Source organism: Filicampus tigris, chromosome 2, assembly GCF_054856515.1.
Source record: "Filicampus tigris isolate MCC_2025a chromosome 2, RoL_Ftig_1.0, whole genome shotgun sequence".
In the NCBI taxonomy this organism is placed as follows: Eukaryota; Metazoa; Chordata; class Actinopteri; order Syngnathiformes; family Syngnathidae; genus Filicampus; species Filicampus tigris.
Window position 1 is genome coordinate 31,513,416 of NC_141218.1, and position 23,112 is coordinate 31,536,527.

Here is a 23,112-nt window from a genome sequence, read left to right on the forward strand (position 1 = left end):
ACAGCCTATACAAGGCTCTCTAACCAAATAAAACTGTCAGTTATACCAGGCTGATGTACTGACACTTTATTAAATGTTTGGAGTATTGTAATAGTACAAGTATTTTGAGCAAAAGGCTTTTTCTTGCCATGACAGCTGGGGAAAAAATGCATTCAGATAGGTACCAATATACAGATAACTGCATTGTGTCTTCTTCAATCTACACTTGATTTGAAACAATGTCGGTTACAAGTAAATACAATAAGAAAATTGGTATGGCTTTATATACATGTAGGATGCATATTCTTTCACACTGCTGCTCACTTCAGTTCCATAGCAATAGAGCGGAAGCACGAGCCTATCATGCTTCTTCACGTCCAGCCCGGGGACGAACTCCCCTGAGGACACACCGCAGGTCTGTTTACATCGATGTGCCACAAACACAAACCTGCAATCGAAAGGTAAAACACTCAAATGTTTCAGAAGCGAAGACGTATTGGGAGAGAAAACTTCGCCCTGTAGCCAACTCGACCAATGAAACAGTAGTGGGTGTGTGTGGCAATGTCTAATTTGTTCGGCTCCACAGCTTCATGCCTTTCATGTGCGTAAGATGACCATTGTGAGAAGTCCTGAAATGAAACAAAGAAATGTCCACAAAATTTAAACTTTTATCCAAACTGATCTTATGTACGTAAAAAAAAAAAAAAGTTAGCTTACCGAGAACATAAGCAGCTACGAGTTTCTTGTTAACACTTAAGTGGAGGTAGACAGGCACAGTGGATTCTTGCTCCCCCAGAGTCGGGAGCATGAGGGCGGCCACGCACACCAGCCCCAGTAGCACCGTCAACAAACTGGGCCCTCCAGTGGCAGGACGGCTCTCTGAGAGACACGCATCATTTAACAAAACCGATATTCCCCACAAAATAGCCTGTGATTGATCAATTATGACATGGGGGTGAACATTTGAACAGAGTTTATGCTACAGCACGATTTGAGATTTTTTTTTTTATGTCAGATCAACTATATAATGTTTTCAGAAAGGCATAAGGGGCTTTTTTTTAAAATATCTATACAACTTGCTATTCTTACAACGTACTGAATGGCAAAATTCACAACAGGTGTTAGATCTATGAATGGACCGATACATTTCCTGATTCAATTAAAAAGTGTTTTTTTTAAACAGTCCTCTTTATCAGCGTGTTCACTTTTAGACATCATGTGAATACGATGACGTCTAACAAGAACTGATCAATAATACCTCACCATTGCGAGGCTTCAAACAGGATGTTCTCAAAGGGAAGTAGACTCTGGCCTTTGAGCGTCGCATTGTATCATCCGCTGTTTGCAACAGAGAGATTGGAAGTGTCACAAAGGCATACACTCGTGGAAGTGGACCTTCTTGGAAATGTAGTGGTAAGATCATGGATCAAACACTTGTGAATTTTGAAATGTCCGAAAAAGTGAGCCTGCTTGTTAATTCATGTCTTTTCACAGTCCAGCCATTCAATCCCAGAATTAATTTCTATTTTTTTTCAAACATTAGTGTAAAAGAGGGTCTGAAAATGTCTGGTACTGTTAATAACTGCATTTAACCCTAAGCCATTGGGTAAGGCTGTGAGAAGGAATACCTTCCCAAATGTGAGTAATTGGCTCTCTCCAGTGGTCAACGTCTAGACAACCACCTTTACCTGTTTGAAAAACAGTCTGTTCAAAAAACTCGCTGTCCGCCAGCTGGTCTCTGGCCCTGCGCTCATCATCTTGTGAACGGAGGCCGGCAGGCTCCTGCGAGGCGGACGGACGGAGTGTAGCCGTGACCTCCTTGCGGCCCAGAGCTTTGCGTTGACTTTGCTCCGACACCTGCAGGCGGAACTTGTCGTACACGCCGTAGTGGCATGGCCGCACGTCGCGGTGTCGGATTACGCTGCAACACGTATATTACACAGATGAGAACATTAGTTCAGTAGAATCAGTGGCGTGACATCAGGCCAAGCAAAACCTTCGCTGCTGGCCTGAACACGATCAGAAACACGGATTTACGGATTAACTACCTAAATTGCAGTATTCACTCCGTGACATTGTATGAATTTATTCCCCACTTTCTATTCCCTTCATTTGGTAGCATTTCTCTTGGCACTGGCTTCCAATACAGTCCATTTTTTGTCAGAAGACATTTCATCCTCTGCGTGCTGCCATGTCAATCTAATCTACCCAAGGCCTTCATAATCAGTCGTGCTTATTTGACCTCACAGGGTCAATTAGCTGGCCCACAATGACGTCAGCACTTTTCTGGAATCTGATTCGTTGGTCAGAGTAAAACCGGCAAAGCACATTTTTGGTGACCTGCACACAGGCACTCTGGTGATTATGATGTATTTTATTAATAGTTTTTGTCATGTTATTATATAAATCGATTATGAATTGCTCCAAATTATGCACATGGTGAACCATAAAATGTATTGGCCATTTGGTCAAATTAAGTTCTTTTGTAAAGGTTATAGTGCATTTTAGGCGCATCGTGCCGAAACCTGAATACCTCTAACTTTCTGTGAGTAGTGTATTTTGCACGTTCAAACACACATAAGAAGCTCACATGTCAACACAACACTGCGGCTTGACAGCTCCGGTGGCGTCCACCACAGTGTACTTGTTTGGCGCTGTACATAGCACTGTTGGGGAAAAAAGGGCAAAATACATTAATGTTCATTGGCAAAACATAGAAGTCAGGTCCATGTACTATCGTGCACCTGCTGACCTTTGAACTTGAGAGCAAACTCATAGGGGTTGTAGAGAGTGAGCACCTGCTTGTGAGATGTCTGCTCATCGGCGTAGAAGACGAGCTCAGTGGGGAACACGAACACGGGAAGGTTTCCTTCCACCAGCTCAGGCTGTCGATGCTGCAGCTGCATTGGCCCCCACTGAGCTCTTTTCCGTCCCCCGTCCACAGTCTGCCCGGCCCCCCTCTTCCCTCACTCCGCAAAATCTAGCAGGCTGTGTGAAAGAAAATGGCACTCCTGGGTTCTATGGCATGGCACTGTGAGGGGACAGAGGTGGACACCAATATTAATAAGGCGTCCCGTCGCAACATTCTACTCCATATCTTGTAACCCTTCATATGCACACAAACATGAAACAGTGACTCCATGTATTTTTATTTGGAAACTCTTTACTCTATATTGTTCAACCCTTCTTCTATTTTCTATGGTACTTGTCCTCATTAGGGTCATGGGTGGGCTGAAGCCTATCCCAGCTGTCTTTGAGTGAGAGGTGGGATACACCCTGGAGTGGGCACATATAGGCAAAATTCACATAGTCGCACCCATTGCCAAGTTTCAGGGGTGTCCAAATCTGGTCCTCGAGGGCTGCTTTCCTGCATGTTTGGGATATTTCCCTCCTCCAACACACCTGATTCAAATGATCAGCTCATCAGCAAGCTCTGCAGAAGCCTGAGAACAATCCTGATCATTTGAATCAGGTGTGTTGGAGGAGGGAAATGTTTAAAACAAGCAAGATAGTGGCCCTCATGGACCGGACCCCCCTGAATTAAAGTTACTGATACAACATTTCTATACTTACTGTATAGGAATGATTTCAAATTAAGTCAAGTAAACACAAAAATGTGAAATATATACAGATATTTTTTTAAAATGCTAAACTATATTTATTTCAGTGAGTATCCCATGAAGGACAAATTAAGTCCCATTCTTGTTATTGATGTTAGTTACACTGCATTGTGAGTCCCAATAATCAAATTGTGTGGAACTTAAGTATTACCATTTTTACAGTTTTATCTCCTGTGAACACAGAGTGCCGCATTGGGTAACTAAAACATTCAACGTGTGTTTGTAAAGTTCGCCTACATGTCACGAACGGCCACAACTCGCTCCACGCGGTCATTGTTTACATGTTTTCATGGTCAGAGTCTGAACATGAAGGCTACTGATTCTGTCGCAACACTCAGTGCTCCATAAAAACACACATAACTATACTCTTCTTTGTCGTGTGGGCATCATCAACGCTTCCATGTTACACTTTACATGTCATGTATGGAATCTTATGTTGTGATTCTTCGTCTGTAAAGAAAACTCATGTAAAATGCACAGTTGTGCTTTCATGTTCATATTAACTTGTTCATTGAAACAGGTTATTTTACGATTATTATACATACCCACCATCCATCGTCAATTAACCTCAACTGTTTTGAATTCGCTGACATTTCATCCCAAGAGTTATATTATTGTCATATTATTGTAGCTAAAACGCTAGCATGCTACGACAACCTGAATGCTAACCCTAATCGTCTGTAAATTGTCCTGCCGCTATTGCCATACTTGATAATAAACCACATATTTGATAGACCAACATAAAATCAAAGTGAGGAATTACCTTAAGTGTAAGGTTAATGTCGCCACAGCGGTTTACTTGTGCCGAACTCACTGTGCTGCTGTTCCTTTCTAGGCTTTTTTCCTCTTTTGTCAATAATAGGCTGCAGAGTTCGCGGTGCATGCTGGGAAAGCTTCCGAGAACGTGCAAATACGTCAACAAAACAACTTGACATCAACCAAGTGTTTGCTGTTTTACGTTCTTTCCAGTCCCATATGCACCGTACAGTACACTCAAGTGCTGCTGCATTCAATACATGCAAATAATGTATTCAACCATTATCGTTGAGTCCATTAATAAATTTGTATAGTTCTCACGACGTTAAAGGTCAAGCACGTGTTGTTTCAAAATACATTAGTGGATACTGAAAACGTAACTCATGTATATTTCAGGTTACAGCCATTACGCATTTACGACAAAGAAAAGAAACAACAGTCAGCGTGTAGTACACGGTCTTTACTTGCAGAGGACAAACAAACGAACAACCACGTCAACCGCGTTGCTGCTGCTCGTTTATATAGATGTGGCACGTGAGGGGCGTGTCTATAGCACGCCCGCTGAGCCAATGCCGTCTCGGCGGAGACAGGGGGCGTTCCTTTCGGTTGGGAACAGAAGTTGAACAGCGCGAGCCGAGCCAGAAACTGGAAAGGCGGACAGAGGGAGGGCAGAGGCAGCGGCCCTCTTCTGGAGGGGGGGCTTTATTATAACAAATATATACGCACATGTGTGACCTGCTTGGCCGTACTATAGGTCATATGTGGATAACAGTTAATTTAAAAAAAAAAAAAAAAACATACAACCGCGGCTTTCCATTTAAAATGCCTATTTTAGTTTTCCTGTTAGACACGTCCGCCTCTATGAATCAGCGCACTTATTTGGGTACGACGTATCTGGACATTGCTAAAGGCGCGGTTGAGGTCTTTATGAAGGTAACGAATGCTTTTACCCCGACTACCCCCACCCCCCCAGCAAGTGTGCACCTTTGGCGAGCGTCGGCTTCCTTGGGCGAAATCGGTCGAAATTAATATATGTTGTTTTGGTTTTCCTTTTTTTTGACAGCTGCGTGCCCGTGACCCGGCTAGTAGAGGCGACAGGTACATGCTAGTTACATTCGATGATCCACCATACGGAGTGAAGGTAATTAGCAACTGATACAATTGTTACATTTGCCAGTCCAACTTGTTTTTCTGTTCGTGGGATTTTATTGTCCATCTGGTGTGTTGCCAGCAGTCGGTGGCCTTTCGGTAGCAAAAGAGCGGCAATGTATTTGTTCGCGCTATCCGCAGAAGCAGAGCAGCGCTGCCTCCTTACATCCAGCGGACATTTTGCTTTTGTGTAGAGAAAACTCTCGGGCGTTGAGATGGAGGCGTAGAAATTTATTATCGACTGTGACGTCACGTTCCCCTCACAGTTCACTATCCTCATTTGCCAACCAACCCGTCAGTTATCATTAGCCCCGCCCCTTGCCTTATTGGCGTATAACCATTGGTCAAACATGGGCTGAAAGTTGATAAACCTCCTTCACTGGATTTGAGTGCGATGGAACAATATACTGTATGATGATTATTTTTCATACCGTTACTGCGAGCACTTTGTTTCAGCACACAAGCACCCACCCCTCCCTCACTCTCATCTGCCTCATTGATGGATATTCCTAGGGACTCATCCTTATTGACATATTGCATTCAAATTAATGCCCGACCGTCTCCCTAAGCTTCTGCCATGTACACTTGGGTAGTTAAAAAAAAAAAGTACTAATTAAAGCTCCCCACCTTTAAAATACATGCCCACCCTATGGACAAATATTGATGCAACCTGTGACACACTACAGTTATTCCAGAGCCCCTCAACGTCATCTGTTTTCCTTGTTTTTACAACCTGGCACCTGACTATGTGCGTTTTTATGACAGATGAACTGACATCCTATCCGTGTGTAGCACCAACTCAAAGAGGTTTAAAACAAAAGGACAAGACATTAAAACATGTTGAAAGAGCGTTGTAATCCAGTTCAACACATATCAAAACAAGGACATTGACAAATGGAACATTTGATGTTTGTTTAATTCATCACAAATTTTGAAATATTGAATATTGAATATTGAAAATGCTTCCCATTTGATTAATGTATATAGTGTAATTATAACCCACCCATTATGGCCTAACGACTGTGTTTATATCCAAGTTGAGTTTGAAAGTTTAAAAAATATCAGCCATTTAGTTATACGAGGTGGCTCTTGCTGGAGCTTACTTGCAGTAGCCACTCAATTGTGTTGTTGGCTTGTGTTTTGTCACATTTTTAGTGCTGTAGTTGCAGCAGGAGTGACACTGTGCAAGGCACAAAGTCACGTCTTCATTATTCAAATGATTACAAATAATTGGTATGTAACATACAGTACAGTTTGAAATTAATACGTTTATTATATGGCTTTATGCCTCCTGAGAAATGTGAAGTGCAGCTGTGGAAGTTAATTTTTTTATCGATTTTCAGCTTCAGACGAGCAGTTGTGTTGCCCCAAAGTATAATGTAAAATGTAGTTCAGACAAATGCAGCAAGGAAGAAATGCTGCATACTCCTACAAAATGCAATGGATAGTTTTCTCATGACTTCACACACCACCATGTTTGAGGTTGTTGAGTGTTTAGTGTGTAGAGAATTCTCTCGATCCCAACCAGGCCAACATAGAAGACAAACAAACATTGATCAAAAACTGTCTATTGCCTTATGAATTGAGTCTAAGTGCAGTGTATTGCCAAAGAAAGAAATGTAGCACATCACAGCAGTCTCGCTATGACATTGGAGCTATCTGATTGGACGCTGTTCCTTTTCCACCGAATGTTACCTACCTGGCTTTCAGTGGCTCTACTTGCTGATGACACGTTTCTGCTGGTGTCCGTAAATGTGCTAACGGCTAAGTTTAGCACATTACATTGCTGTGCCTTACCTGTGGGATATTCTCTCCACAGTCTCCACTTGGCTGCAGCAGCCCATCTCTCCATGCCCTCGTTTCTTTTCGAATAAAATTCAGGAGAAATAAATACTGTAACAAACTAATGTTGGTGTGCATTCTGATGAAAGTGGTCCCAATGGATATTAGATGCTGTTCTCCATTTTGGAAATGTCCTTTGTCAGTTGTCGCTTTACACATTTCCCATTGGGCACGCTTGTGATAATCATTCCCTATACTGCGGCAGAAAGTTTTGGTCTTGATTTTCAATCAGTCTTCAGGTTTATGGTCAGAGCATTGTCCTACATTCTCAAATTTTGTGTTTTCAAATGAATTACATAGTGGCACAGTGGTGTGATAAGAGAATGTGTTAATTTAAAAAAGTTAATTAAACAAGTCCTACTTTTTACTTAATCTTGTTAGCATTATCGCGGTGCATAGGAAAACACTTTTGTATTGCTATTAAATACAGTTTGCAAAACTAGTCTGTTTATTGCAGGGTTATACACTTATTGATTTATTTTCTCAATCCCTAAATTTGCCAAGTCTGCTGTTTTGGCATAACAGTCTGTCATCGGCACACTGTTGATGCATGAGTATTTTTTGAATGGTGCTGTGATGCTGCATGTCAGCCTAACCGTATCATCGTTTCACGGTGAGCATTTTTGTAATTCTTTTGAATGGGGAGAAATTTCCACAGAAAGATGTTTTGATGAATGGCATCTTTTTTGCCACATGTATCATATCAATGTACCTTTTCAAAGCAGTACAAGTTAATTGAATTGATGTTATTGTATAGGATAGCCCAGCTTGCTTAGATAAGTGTGTTTTATGATCACGAAAACAAGCAGTCTTCATGCTTGGAAGTGGAAATTGTCAGATGGATTTGCATGACCTTTTCACAGTCATATAGTATTTAACCTAACCCTAGTCCTTCATTTCATACTTAATCCGAGGTAGCTACAGTGTCTGTCTGTCCCGTCATTCTACCCGGTCTGTCATCTTGCCTAATGTTTTGTGTGCCTGATTTGTGCATGGAGGGTTGTGATGGCAGGACACGATTTTACTGCATGGGACTACTCCAATTGTGTCGTTACACAGGCAATAAATTGTGGATGGAGAAGGAGAGCGAGGCTGGTGGGTGGAAAGAAAATAAAAATATTCTGCAGTCTGAATTATTGAGTGCAGGCAAGGCCTTATATGTCTACCAGCCTACACAAGAGTGTATGCGCTGTACTGTATGCCTGGCGGCACAAATGACCTAATATCATACATGTAAGCACAATGGGATTCCCCCTCCATTCACTCTTACTCCAATCCTGCCTAACTATGCTCTAAGCAAACACATTGATTCTGGCACTTCAAGATCTCTTCTGGCCCTCCCTTTTCAACATGGGAAGTGGTACTCTTGCAGGTCATCCTTCGATTAAGCATGAAGCTGCAGCACTGAAGTACTTGACCTCACTGGAGGAAAAGTCCAAGAGCAGCTCCGCACCCACATTGTCTCCCATTGGATTATGTGTCTACTTATCCTTCACTGAGAGGGGCAGCAGTGGGAGGTGTATTTTTGGACCCTTTTTCTCGGAAATTAGACTCTTCAGTGTTGATCTGTCTGTGTGCATTGTAGCCAATTTGAAGACTTTGTCCCATCTAAATGTTTTTTGTCCTGTATTGATAAACGGGAAGTGCTTGGGTATCAGTCTGTGGAGGGTGCAGTGCTGTAATTGCGTTTTTTCGTTCGGACGAAATCACACACGTTTCTCTGGGTTTACGTTTATTCTCGCTCTGTTGTGTTCAATCTCTGGCTGTTTGTATTTCAGGCAGGGTGGAAGGAGAACCACGCCACCTTCATGTGTGAGCTGAAGAACCTGCAGGCGTCTGGGCTGACGACATTAGGCCACGCTCTTCGCACAGCCTTTGACCTGCTTAACCTCAACCGCCTCGTCTCAGGCATCGACAATTATGGACAGGTACACTATCTGATGTCGTTGTCCTCTTCAGCAGTGTTATTTGTTGCTTTCAGAGAAAAGTGGAAGATGCGCGTGGTCAAATCACTCTCCTATGGAGAGTGCTTTATGAAACAAATTATTTTCTTTAAAGCCTATTATACATTTACTGGCCACAACTAGAAGTACATCTACATCACCTCACAACACACAACAAAAATGAATGATCAATTTTTGATTGACTTTGTCAAACAGATTCACAGTAAATTACCGTAAGCATTTTGGTTGCGGTGGTGGAAAACTGCACTGGGTCAGACTGAGAGCATTTTTTTAAAAAATGTGGTATATTTTGGTTATTATTAGTTACATGAGAAGGATTAATATCGTTTGAAAGAAACATGGATGGATAATATTATTGTATTACAGCGAGCCCCCTTGAATCATGGACTGAAAGGTATTTCTCAGATTCTTGTTATTGTCCTAAACCAGGGGTCTCCAAGTCTGGCCTTCGGGAGCCCCTATCCAGCCTGTTTTCTATGTTTCCCTGCTCCAATACACATGGCTTTTTTTTAGGGGGCGCAATTTCCAATTCCTTTTCTTTAAACCCCTGCATGGACTTAAGCTTTACAGATGCCATGTACCGTATGCTATGCAGGCAATGTGTGTTGTGGTAATGACTTCCACGTGACTCACGGGGCTATCAAATGTTACAGTAAATGTAATTAACACAATCTAGTGGCAACACTCATTTTTCTCTCAGACATTTAAGGAAATTTGAGGTGAAGATGTTATTTATTTCAGGTGCAAGAAGCATCCAGTAATTCTCAGGGTTGATGCTACTACTTGGGGAAACAGTGTACCCTAATTATTACCTTATTAAAGGTTGAATTTAGCAGATCTTATATTTGAAGTCATACGATTTTGCAGATGTACTCATGCATTGCAATTTTTCACACTTGGTGCTAAATTAATTGAACTGAGAAGAAAATTCTCACGTCCACTTGAACTTAGCCTGCTCTAGTGAAGGATTTGATGGGCGTAAAAGTTTCTATTTAGGCTTTATTCATCGGAGACATCTAATTCTAATCCACTCAAACCGGCTTCATATTCTTCACTCCTCTCTCACGTCTCTTCCTCTGACAAGGGCCGGGTGGACTACTATGCTGAAGTAGTGAGCCCAGTTCAGGAGTTTGAAAATCTCCCTAAGCATTCTTTCTGTGTTGCATTAAGACAATGCTGACCTCTACAGGGCAGTTATGGTGGCCTTTGTGCACATAACACAGAGCCATGCGAGCTGTTAACAGAGGAATTCTGTCACAAAGCAACAACAGCAATCTTTCATAGCCAGCATTTTGTTGTGTACATGATGCACATATATTTGTAAATATTGTTCGAGTAATCCTTCTCTCAACTACACGGTTCCATTTGGGATCTAGGATCTTCTAGGTTCTTTCTGTGTGGAGTAGGGCTGTCGATCTTGAATCTTTTTAGAATCGATTATCCTGGCGACTATTTCGTCAAATAATCGAGTAATCGGATGTGTTTGCACCCACCTCCCCTTGTTGAGAAATGTCCCCTGCAAAGTCCGACAGCGCACCTTTGCATGTCATTGCAATTAAGACTTAAGTTTGTTAAAGTTGTTGTAAAGTAAGACTGTAGTAACATAATAGTAAACAATTTCTTCGAAACTCGTTTGTGCAAAAACTTGGAAAAATTTGCCCGCAGTATATTCTACCTAGTAATGGTAGATAAACTAACAAGTTATATTGTGGCTGAGTGATGTGCTGGATTGCTGAGTGGCGAACACAGCTTTGTACACAGTGAACTAGCATTCATATCCCCGTCACAAATGGTAGCATCTTAGTTTGTCCCTCGACAAGGGCCTTTATGCCAGATCCTGATTACGCCATAACCGGTCCCAAACCCAAATATCGTAATCATATCAAACTTTCTCGTCCTTGTCAGGAGTCTTGCAGCAACATTTTGGACTAGCTGCAGACTTTTAATACTAGACATGGGAAGACCAGAGAGCAAAATGTTACAATAATCCAGGCGAGACGTAACAAAGGCATAGATTAAAATTTCTGCATCCCTATTCTATAGAATTGGATGAAATTTAGCAATATTACGGCGATGGAAAAATGCAGTTCTAGTAATGTTCTTAATGTGCATTTGGAAAAAGAGAGTTGAGTCCAATATTACACTGAGATTTTTGGTTGAATCACTTTGGGTAATAGTACATTTATCGAGACTCAGAGTGGTGTCCTTAAAAAGGTGCCGGTGACGAGCAGGGCCAATTATCAACATCTCGGTTAAAAAGCAAGAAATTGAGACACATCCATTGTGTAATCTCAGCAAGGCACGCCTCTAGATTACAGCAATTATCCGGGTTAGTTATCTCCAGCGACATATATAATTGGGTATCAGAAAAGGCATCCGATGTAGAATCCTGTGCCAAATATATAATCGTTGTGGCAAACCCTGATTGCGATGTCATTGACTGCAGTATCAACCATCCACCAATAGAGAGGGTGCTTATAGACTGAAAAGGTGATGAGTAGTTTGGGTGCAGTAGAACTGGAGTTTATGTACACTGCAAATGTCTGTGTGGATGGCGAAGCCTCGGGGCAAAAATTTCACGTCAACTTTTTTCCCAGCCCTTAGTGTGTAGTTTACGCATTCTCCCTTTGCTTGTGTGGGTTCTTCCTCCCACGGTCATGCATGTTCGGTTCATTGAAAACACGAATTGCCCCTGGGTTTGAATGTAAATGTTGTTTGCCTCATTGTGTGTTTGGCTGGTCGTCATTTGAGGGTGTACAAGAGCCAGATTGATACGCCAATCACTCAAATGACTTCTCCACAGCAATCTGTCTGGGCCTGCTCCGATGTGATCTGCTCGGGAAAGGCGTAAACATGGGCGATGCAGCAAACTTTTGTTTTGAGCAATCCCGGCAATGGATGAAAATGTAGTCACGGGCTTGCAACTTGTTTTGACCGGCCGAGTTCTGTTATCTCGATGTTTGGCACAGATGGCAGCATGGAGTTGATTGATCGTTGTCGTTTTTGCCGGAGTTGGGCATTTTACTTAAATTTGCCTGGGTATCCGTCCGTCATCCGTCATCCATCAATCCGTCTATTTTTTAAAATTTCCCGTCATTCACCAACCGTCAGCAAAACGGGCGTCCGTCAGTGACGGATAGACGGACCAGTTCGTCACATAGAAGGAATGCTCAGCTCTGGTAAATATACAGATAAAGAGCATCTTAAATAACAGAGCTGGGCAGCGTCTATCCGTCGTCTATAACTTCTGGACGATATTTCCGGCCAACCCACGTGGTCCCAGTCCATCCCTTGTCAGCAACAGCCAATTGGCGCGGAGAGCATAATTTTCACGTCGTACGCAGGCACTGCACAAGCAGACGCGCCGCCAAATAAAGCAAATTCCAAATAAAAACAACAGACACACACACGCACAGCATGGTGATCGGTGAAACAAAAACAAAATGGGGCACATGTCATTGCATCTGTTGGAGTGAAAGGTATAGAACACTGTTTTAGTTTTTAGTTTTTCTTTGTTCGACTGCGTGTCGGGAGTGCAGCACCTGCGTGTGACCCGTAAAGTCCATTCTCGACGGCGTTTGGCTGACTCGGACTGACCGGGCGGGTCTGAAATAAAGACGGCAACTCATAGACGAATGCCCAGCTCCGTTACATTACACGACGTTAATTCTTGAATCAAGCCGACTGTCAACCGAGAAACGTTTTTTGTCACAGCAGCATACCCCGCCCCCAAACACACTGTTGCTTTGTGATTGATCCGCCCCCACCGGCGGTACGACTCTTGAGAAAATCAGCGGGCTCGGGACAAGATGCATTCTCGGGGTTGTGTGAACTCACAAATACCGCAAGACTAGTACAATGCCTATGTGTCATCTGCGACGGCTAGGCCCCAACTTCCCTGGTGTGACCCTCAACAAGATAAGCACATAGAAAATGGATGGACATTTGGGTACTTTGTCTAAAGTTGTAGATGACTGTTGGATGTTTCCTTCTCAGGGCCGTAACCCCTTCTTCCTTGAGCCTTCTGTCATCATCACCATCACTGATGGCGACAAACTCACACACAACTCCGGGGTACCAGAGGAGGTAAAAAAAAAAAACAACAACAAAAAAACAGCACTAATGTGTTGCAACATTCTACTCTGCGCCACTGAAGCCGGCAAGTGATCCGAAATACGAATTAAGCTTTATTTTGCCCCCGTGCAGCTGCACCTGCCTCTGAACTCGCCTCTGGCTGGCAGCGAGCTGACCAAAGAGCCCTTCCGTTGGGACCAGAGGTTGTTTGCGCTGGTGCTTCGGCTCCCTGGAGCGGCTACTGCAGACAACGAGCAGCTTGGCAGCGTCCCCACCGATGAGTCTGCCATCACCCAAATGTGTGAAGTCACAGGAGGTTGGCATAACGATTTACTCTTCTGTTGTCTTCAAAGGGATTTTTTGGGGGTAGTATTTATTTATACGCTCTATGTTAGTAGCATACGTTGTGTTTTTGTCTCAGGGCGATCGTACTGCGTGCGAACACAAAGAATGCTGAACCAGTGTCTAGAGTCTCTTGTCCAAAAAGTTCAAAGCGGTGTTGTCATCAATTTTGAGAAAAGCGGGCCAGATCCGCCTCTTATAGGGGAAGGTGAGTGATGCACACTAAATACTGAGTTAAAGCTGTTCCTTTCCTTGCATTCTTTTACATTTTACTGTAAAAATATACCTTTTACATGTAATATCCATAGCATTGTATTCATCTTGTGCAGTGGGAGTTTGTACTGTGTGATGCACAACTAAAATTGTAGTTTGAGTGGCACAAAGAAACTGGGATTTTTTTTCCCCCCCCCTTCATAACACCAATGGCAATGAAAGATCTGTTGTTTCAGGAAAACTCCAAATAAACCATCCTTAACCACGGATTCACATGCGATATATTCACCAAACTTCTGTTTTGTAGACAACTCGGCGGAGTCAAGCCGCTCTGTGTCGTCCTTCAGTCCACAGCTGTGGCACAGTTGCCACAAACTCATTTATGTGCGCCCCAATCCAAAAACAGGAGTGCCAGTTGGGCATTGGCCCATACCAGAGTCCTTCTGGCCGGACCAGAACTCTCCCACGCTGGTGAGCAAAGACACTTTTTTTTTTCCTTTTATGTTGGAATTTGCCTGCTGATCTCGCATCTGTCAAGAACTACCTAGTGCGTCAAATTAAATGTGCAACTCTGGTCTCTCACTGTGAGCTGTTTAATGTTTAATTTTCTTGTTCTACTCTCAGCGGCTACAGCGGTGGTTTTACACTGTCCAGTCTAATGAGATCCTCTACAAGAGCTTTGTAAAAAAAAAAAATAATAATAAATAAATAAAAATGTACTGTACATTCAAATGGTTAGAGGTTTTGTTATTGTGGTTGTAGATTGCAAGGCACGGCACTTGTACATACAGTTTTTGGAACATTTTGCTTATATTCCATGTTGTGCAATGCAATTGTACATCACGGCAAACTATCTTTTCACCCACTTTCTATAGAGCTTCTCCTCATTCGGGTCACGGGTGAGCTGGGGAACACCCTAGACTTGTCACCAGCCAATCGCAGGTTATCTACAAACAACAATTCACACTCACGTTTACACCTCTGAGTCTAATTTAGAGACTTCGGGTAACGTAGTGAATGAATTCTTTTGGAATGCGGGCGAAAGCTGGAGTACCTGAAGAAAGCCCACGCAAACACGAGGAGAAGATGAAAACTCTGGGCAGGAATTTGGGAGTTTAGAGTCAAACAGAACCTCAGAACTTTTCGTCACATATGCTAACCGCTTGGTCACCGTGCAGCCCGCTGCAAACTACAACCTCAAAAAAAAAAAAAATATTGTTAAATTACTACTTCTTTAAGAGTGAAAGTCAAAGCTGAACAATACTGTCTTTGTATCAGCAGATTTTTTTCTACAGCTCCTGTGTTGGATGTCGTTGTGTGCAGGTGTACCTATTGTTGTGGCCTGTGAATGTATATTGGTAGTGCACCTGCCCTCACCACAGAAACAACTTTACTGAAAAGTTCATTTCCTGCTCCCAGCCCCCTCGCACTGCCCACCCTGTGGTGCGTTTCTCCTGTGTGGACTGTGAGCCAATGGTGATAGACAAGCTTCCGTTTGACAAATACGAACTGGAGCCCTCGCCTCTCACCCAATACATTCTGGAAAGGAAGTCTCCGCACATGTGCTGGCAGGTAGAGCTCCACATACATATCTATCAGATCAAGCCCCGAAACAATGAGGTTGCTATCAAAGCAGTTTATGTGCCTTGAGATTTGATGCACAAATTGGGGCTAACACAGTGGTGATGGACTTCATATGAAATAATCTCACATTCTTTCACCCTCAGGTGTTTGTGAGCAGCAGCGGGAAGCAAAGTGACCTGGGCCAGCCTTTTGGTTACCTTAAAGCCAGCACCACGCTCACTTGTGTCAACCTCTTTGTCATGCCTTATAACTACCCAGTGCTCCTTCCACTCCTTGGTGAGACATACTGTTGAACTTTTTCAATGACATCCCTGGGTCAAGTTAGTCCCAGCTGGTTTTAATCATGTGAAGCAATGCGGATCAAATTTCATGCGGCCATCGCTGCAGTCTAATTTGTCCTAGAGAACATTTGTGTTAGTGGAGAGACATTATTTATATTCCATAAGTGCAACAGTCTGACTGAAGATCAATTAGGCTGCTCATCACTCTTTATTTTCTTGTTTCAGATGACTTGTTCAAAGTGCACAAATTCAAACCAAACCTCAAGTGGCGCCAAGCCTTGGAGATGTACCTAAAGACGATGCCTCCATACTACCTCTTGGTAAGTTAATGTCAGCCCTCCTGCAGCCTTCATGTCATCTCAATGCAATTGTTCTTGCGAATAATTGACATGAATTCCTTTTTTTCTGATGGCTTTTACCAGCCTTTGAAAAAAGCCCTGAGGATGATGGGGGCACCGAATTTAATAGGAGACAGCATGGACTGTGGTCTGAGCTACAGTGTCATCTCTTATCTGAAGAAGCTCAGCCAGCAGGTAAGCATAGCGGGCCCACAAAATCCCTTCGTCTCATATCTCCGTCATGTGAAAGCTGCAGAAGGCTGGTGGTAGACATTAGTTCTGCCCAACACTATAACTAAGGTGGCACTGTCAAGGTCAAACAGAACCTGTTCCAGGAAGCTGGGCCACTTGAATTTATATATATATATATATATATATATATATATATATATATATATATATATATATATATCGGAAAACATACAGTCTAAGAATATTACAAGGGCCACATATAAATGTGTTCATTACACGCACGCACTTTGTTTGCACACATGTGAAATATTTCTGTCACTGTTCTGAGGTCCTTTTGCGTTTTTGTTTTTGTAGTGAGGAAAAATACTGTCTACTCCAAAAAGAATGTTAATAATTTTAATTTAAAAAAAATATTTTCATATCACAAGGATTTTTTTGTTGCAATTAAAAAAATACATTACATATGAACAGTATGTTGAATGTATGTATCTGTCTTGTGTCTTTAATCTTTCCATTACAACAACAATTTACAGCAAAATATATCATATTTTGGAGATAGAGTTGGAATTTCGATTAATTACGATCAATTATTTTTTAAGCTGTGATTAACAAAAAAATGTTTAATCGTTTGACATCCCTAACACACACACATATATATGTATATATTTTTATATATATACATATATATATATATATATATATTTTTTTTTCATCTTTTTTTTTTTTTAAATAAATAATAGAAACCGAATTAGTCTGTTCCAGGGTCAATACTGTTAGTGAACGCTCAGAAAGAAGATCTTTATTGTCCCCAGGGGGGCAATTTGGTATGCAACAGTGTGACACAATTAAACAGAGGAATGGGGTTTGGGGTTAAAAGAATGAAGTTTCACAAATAAGTCAAATACAATAACACAGTTATCAAGACGATATATGGAATACAGTCTCACATCTTATTTCAATGCTTAACAGCTGACGGTAAGAAGCAGTTCAAGTAGGCTATCTATTAAACTTGGCCTTCTTAGAAACACGTGTCAAATGAAGCTTTTCTGTCTTTGGGTCAGGCAAAGATAGAGTCTGAGCGCTTAATCGTAACTGTGGGGAAGAAGGCGCCCCAAGAAACTGGCATAAGGGTGAAGAACCACTCCAGCTCGTTGTCTCTGGCCCACCGGCGAGATTTTAAGCAGCTACTACGTGGAATCACTGGGGAAGGTCCACTTCGCATGGTGGACATCAACTTAAAGGAGTTTTCCGGATTCCAGATCGCCCTGCTCAACAAGGTAGGCGGAGGACAACGTGTACAGTACCTGGATCGAAAACTTGCTTTTCTTGTGTGGGATAATGAAACGTGCCTTTTTGCCAGGATGTGAAGCCTCAAGCTTATCGAAATGCCTACGACATTCCAAGACGGAATCTTCTGGATCAGCTCACTCGAATGCGCTCAAATTTACTGCGGGCTTCGCAAAAACTAATCAGAGGCCAGGATGAAGGTACGTTGTATCACCTTTTTCAACCATTTTTTCCATATAACAATTTCACAAATCTTAAGGAAGCCAATGGTTGAAATGCGCTGCGCTTGTTAGATTACCTGCACAGTATCCCAGTGGCTCAGATGGGAAACTATCAGGAGTACCTGAAGATGATGCCGTCTCCTCTGAGAGAAATCGACCCTGATCAACCGAAACGATTGCACACCTTCGGGAATCCTTTCAAGCAGGATAAAAAGGTAATAACACAACATGGGCGTACACCGTTTAATAGTCCTGCAATTGGCTGGCAGCCAGTCCGGGGTTTACTACTCCGCTTCTCACCCAAAGTCAGCTTGGACAGGCTCCAGCTCACCCACACACCTGAGGATAAGTGCCATGGAAAATGGATGGCTCTATCAACCTTTTTGAAAGATTTCCAAATCAAAATGTTGCGAGATTCCACACATTCATGAAAAAGAAATTGCTCCAAATTCCCATACATTGCTTTCTGGATGTGATGGGGGCGACCGGTCCAGGATGTACACCGCCTCTCACCCAAAACTTAGCTCCGATAGATTCCAACTCATCCATGACCCTGATGAGGACAAGCACTATACAAAATTGATGGGGGGGGGGGGATGGGGGGGAGAAATTGCAATGTTTATGCTGGCAGATACAGAATAATCATGTTAAGGATAATGGCCGAACACAACCCAGATTGTACCTTTGGAACAAATTTAAACGTAACATGAGAAATGACATCACATAACCCTGATCTGGCCTTGATTGCTTTGACCCTAGGCTCCGGTTCCATTTTGTTTCCTTGGACCCAGATGTCATTTTCGCTATTCAAGATTGATGCTTGCGCTTGGTCATAGACGTGCACTCATTGCAATAGGCATACTCAAGGCTCGGCGGAGGTGTGCGCTTCTCTGCAGTCTTGCCAGCCAGTTCAAATGTTTGTCCCGTGTGTTTCCCAGGGAATGATGATCGATGAAGCCGATGAGTTTGTCTTGGGCCCTCAAAGCAAGAAAAGGGCAAATTCCAGTGACTCAAATGCAGGTGCAACTGTGAAGAGAAGGCGGAGCATGTCACCGTTGCTACGGCGACCCCAGACTCCACCAGTCGGCACCAACCACATTGTGATTGGAAAGAGTCCAGCTGGGGTTCAAGGACAACAGAATCTCCTGAAAGTCATACCTCAGCACAAAGGTAGGACTATAGTGGTGATGGTGTCAAAGAGATGAGCTGAATTTGTTTTTTTTTTTCATTTTGTGGAGACGGTACAAGGTCTAGAAGTCAAGCCATTGGTGGAGGGACTCAGCCTCAGGGCGATATTATGGATATCAGCCGCACTGTTACTCAGGCAAAATTCAAAATGATTTGCTTTCAATCCAGACACATTTTTATTAAGAGGAAGATGTCATGATTTAATTGGTAGTGTACTTCGACAATTGATGGTTGGGAGGGCAGGGACGCCAGAGACTCGACAGCAAATGACATTGAAAAGGGAGGTGATGGGCGACGATTACCATCGGGAAGGCAACCCGTCGTACTGACTGCACGGATTTCAAGAGAAAACAAATACGTAGTCTGACTGTTCTCCTCAGGGCTGGATGGCAATGTGCTGGTCACGGAGAGTAACGGCGACGTCGTTGTTGGGCACGCGCCGGGGGAGAATTGGCCCAACGAGGTGGACGCCGTGACGGCAAGCCAACCCGCACTCAGCTTGGACGCAAAAGCCACGTTAGAAGCAGTAGACCGGGGGGAGGAAGTTCACACGACCGAGGAGAAACGCGTGCTTCCCGACGGTCGAGAGGAGCAGTCGTTAGAGGACGGATACAACTGTGAGCGGCTGAGTCCTCAGAGCCACTTGGAGAGCGCAGATACTGAGCCAGCTGTGCTGGAGACCATATTCATCCCGCCACTAGATGGCAGCCAAGCGGAATTGCGGACACGGGTCATCAAGGAGGTGCGCAAACCTGGCAGAAGTGAGTAAGAAGCGGTGAAAGCATGCCTTGCCAAAAAAAAAAAAAAAAAAACGGACCCATTCTCCTGAACACAATACAAGAATGCTGTAGTCCACTTGAGCAACATTAGAACTTTCTATCAAATGACAAGCAGTTCATTATTCATTTTGGGGCATTTGTGCATGACAATGACAGTTTCCTAAATGTCTCTAGTGACCATCACTGTGACTTGAGACATTATTTGCTGGTTGACTCAGCTTTGTTTCTTGTCTTTGCTGCGGTCAACAGACATTGAGGCAATACTCGGACTTCTGCGGCAGGTCAAAGGACCGGTCAACGTCCAGCGCCACTTTATCCAACACGCCATCAAAGAGGCCTCCAGGTAAGAAACAGTCGAGCGGCACCTCGCTGTCGCCTCACAACAAGATGCTTGTGGATTCAAATCTATTTAGCAAATCCTTGCTGTCCACTTGAGGCACACGGACTAGTACGATTGTTGTCCTCACTTGGAAGACAATTCCCCTTACTAGTAGAACAACCGTGCCTTGAATAAAGATTTTTCCCACTACTCTATTACATTACTGCGCAGTAGTAGAACAACTACTGTACATGTTACTAAAGCTGTGCAATAGGTGACAACAGTGTGCTACTAATACTGCTCGTGACTGTGAACTTGTTAACATCCGGCGCTTCGCTTGAAGTCTAACTGAGGATGTGGCTGTGTTAGTCACATTCCAAATCCTGCTAAGTGGGAGTCAGGCAGTCAGCACACACCCGCCACCGTTTAAAGCGCCCGTCGTTAACGCCAAATAAAGTTCTGATGTTCCAGTAGGCTTCCCCGAACATTTTAGTCGTCACATCTTACAGCACAAGGAGACTCGGAGAGCTTCCACAGCATCCATCCATCCATTATCCAAACCGCTTCATTGTTCGACGGTGTCAGTCAGAAGGGACCTAAAAGAATTTCCAAGAAAGGAAATGTTTTGAACATTTTGACGTCCGTGCGTCCAGCCCACTTTGTCGAGTCACTTGGGTTTCATCCATCTTTCTTAACAATCTCTTCCAGGTTCAAGAAGCGGATGCTGATCCAGCAGTTAGAGCTTACCCTCGTCAAGCTGGACGAAAAGCATGGGGCACCGTCGCAGCTTCCCACTGATCCTGCCAGTTAAGGAACAGCAATTGACAACACAAGGAGGAGAGGCCCAAAAGACGACTTGGACGCGTTGGACAAAGGGACTTTTATGAGAACGGTCCACATGCTGTTACTTCACATCCTGTCAGCGGCCGAGGGGAGGCTTATCCGCACCATATCCGCATTCATTGGGGATAAGTAGAGCGACTTTATGATTATAATCCTCTTTGTACTGAAAAAAAAAAATGACATCCACAATCATCGAGTAGACAAACACTCCGCCATACAGACAGAATAAGCCATAAAACATCCTTAAATGGCAGCACAGATCAGCTGGTCTGAAACGTGTTTCTGAAGCTCAAACCACTGTTTGGAAAACATGAACGCGTGACCTCCAATTTCTACTGCCACGGCTGCTCTTTTTCCATCCCTGTTACTGATATGTGTGCATCTGCAATCAATTCTTTGTTGTGAACGCAATATAAATCCTGCTTAGGTCAGGATTATTGTACCCTTGAATTACAATAATATTGTCTGAATCCCTTCAATAAGGCCAATGCAAATGAACTAACTTTGCACAATTTATACAACGTCAAAAAGACATCTCAACATCCAAAATGACTAATGTGCAACCTTTGGGCACAAAGCCTCAATACATACGTAGCTGTCTAATGTCCTGTTTACCACTGCCTGCCGTTAATGTCGTTCGGCCTACTTTAAGCACGCTTTTTGGCATGGCTGATTTGAACTCATTCTGAAGGTTTTTAATGAGATTTGGGTCAGGCAAGTTTAAAACAGTCCTTAGCTGCGAGGTGTCCTCCAGAAATCATTTAATAAGCAGCCCATGGTGATCTGATCATTTTCCGTGCCAAAGGAAGCCAGTCGAATTGACATCAAAAGAGAACCTCCGCCACAGAATACTAAGGATGGTATTATTTGAATCTGTGGTTGCCAAAATCGGAACGCAAATGTATTTAGTTTGGACTTTTAAATGATTGTACTTGTTTTACAAATGTCATATTGTACCCCTGGACTCAGGTCATAGCAGTTTTTATCCGGAACACGTCAAGATCATACAATTGTTTTGGCAAACTTAAAAATTTTAAGGCAGTGAAACTGTCTTTCATTGGTCAGTTTTGGTGGTCAACAATTAAAATTGCAAAAATGATACTGCTGCAAACTGCATTTTATATCTTTTTCCATTCCACATTGTGAGAAGATATTTAGTAACTTCAGACAAATTAGACTCTAATTGTACAAGATTAGTTCATTTGCAATCATTTCTATTGGGTTCTTTTCAACTGGAAGCTGAAATGTTCCGAGAGGGTCAATCATTTAGACATGACTACGGTACAAAAGTTGAAAATGTTGAAAATGTCATTTTTCGAGTTGTATTGACATGCTGCAAACAAACCACATGCAATAGTGTTGTGTGACCTTGGAAATGATGGACACAGCTGTTCTAAATTGATAATGTCTCAGTGTTAGAGGATGTATGTTGATGAAATGCAGAGGTCACCCTCCTTTCCGGCATCAGAATGTTTTCTTACTTGTTTGCAGCTGTCCGTGTCCATTGAGAACACACACGCACACACGCACGCACACACACACACACACACACATTTTACAATGTCACTCTGTGGGAGATTACGCAAATTCCTAGGAAACTGACCATAACCATTGACCTGAAAATCGCATCTCCCATTTGATGTCCCTAAATGTAAGCCAAGTCATGAGTGCACACTTGTTCCCCCACTACCGTGTTTCCACTGACTGGCAGCGTGACCGCTTCATTTGGCGGAATTTGTACATCTGTGCGGACTCGGCTGCCAGCGACATCTGCTGCATTGATGACATAACAACCCCCTCCTTTGTTTTCATGACCAATGTACACTACTGTTCCATGTTCATAAGCAGACTGCTTATTTTTGTGAATTTGTTCATTTCAGAGGAAGACAACTATTTTGAAAGCCAATTTTGTAAACTTTGAGTTTTATTGAATTTTTGTACAAAACAAATAAACCACCTCTAAAACGGTATCTACTGTTTCAAAGACGCGTGCATGACTGCGTGAGAAAAATCAAGGAGGTTTCTAAATGCCAAACCTCTTTCTGGCTTTAACAAATATTTTCAGATCAGTGTGTATGAAAACAAGTAAGGTTAACAAAGCCTGCACTCTAAAAACAGTTGGGTTATTTCCCAATTTTTGG

General features: G+C 42.9%; 2 protein-coding genes across 3 annotated transcripts; one reads left to right on the forward strand and one right to left on the reverse strand.

Moving 5' to 3' along the window:
• Positions 1-51: 51 nt before the first annotated feature.
• On the reverse strand, positions 52-4,833 carry mospd1 (motile sperm domain containing 1). Of its 2 annotated transcripts, XM_086023526.1 has the most exons (7): positions 4,363-4,833; positions 2,732-3,010; positions 2,570-2,645; positions 1,668-1,900; positions 1,243-1,317; positions 697-858; positions 52-608 (listed from the first exon to the last, which is right to left on the reverse strand). In XM_086023526.1, the coding sequence occupies exons 2-7, from the start codon at positions 2,883-2,885 to the stop codon at positions 577-579; spliced, it is 732 nt and encodes a 243-aa protein (XP_085879652.1). In that variant the 5' UTR covers positions 2,886-3,010; positions 4,363-4,833; the 3' UTR covers positions 52-576. The 2 variants fall into 2 exon arrangements, with proteins under 2 accessions (XP_085879652.1, XP_085879653.1); XM_086023527.1 differs by lacking the exon at positions 1,243-1,317.
• A 180-nt stretch (positions 4,834-5,013) lies between these two features.
• ints6l (integrator complex subunit 6 like) lies at positions 5,014-22,941 on the forward strand. Its single transcript, XM_086024051.1, has 18 exons — positions 5,014-5,288; positions 5,419-5,496; positions 9,125-9,274; positions 13,307-13,396; positions 13,517-13,700; positions 13,806-13,934; positions 14,247-14,410; positions 15,359-15,511; positions 15,667-15,799; positions 16,030-16,124; positions 16,227-16,337; positions 17,396-17,611; positions 17,695-17,821; positions 17,915-18,057; positions 18,781-19,012; positions 19,411-19,791; positions 20,059-20,152; positions 20,837-22,941. The coding sequence occupies exons 1-18, from the start codon at positions 5,082-5,084 to the stop codon at positions 20,937-20,939; spliced, it is 2,790 nt and encodes a 929-aa protein (XP_085880177.1). The 5' UTR covers positions 5,014-5,081; the 3' UTR covers positions 20,940-22,941.
• Positions 22,942-23,112: the final 171 nt, after the last annotated feature.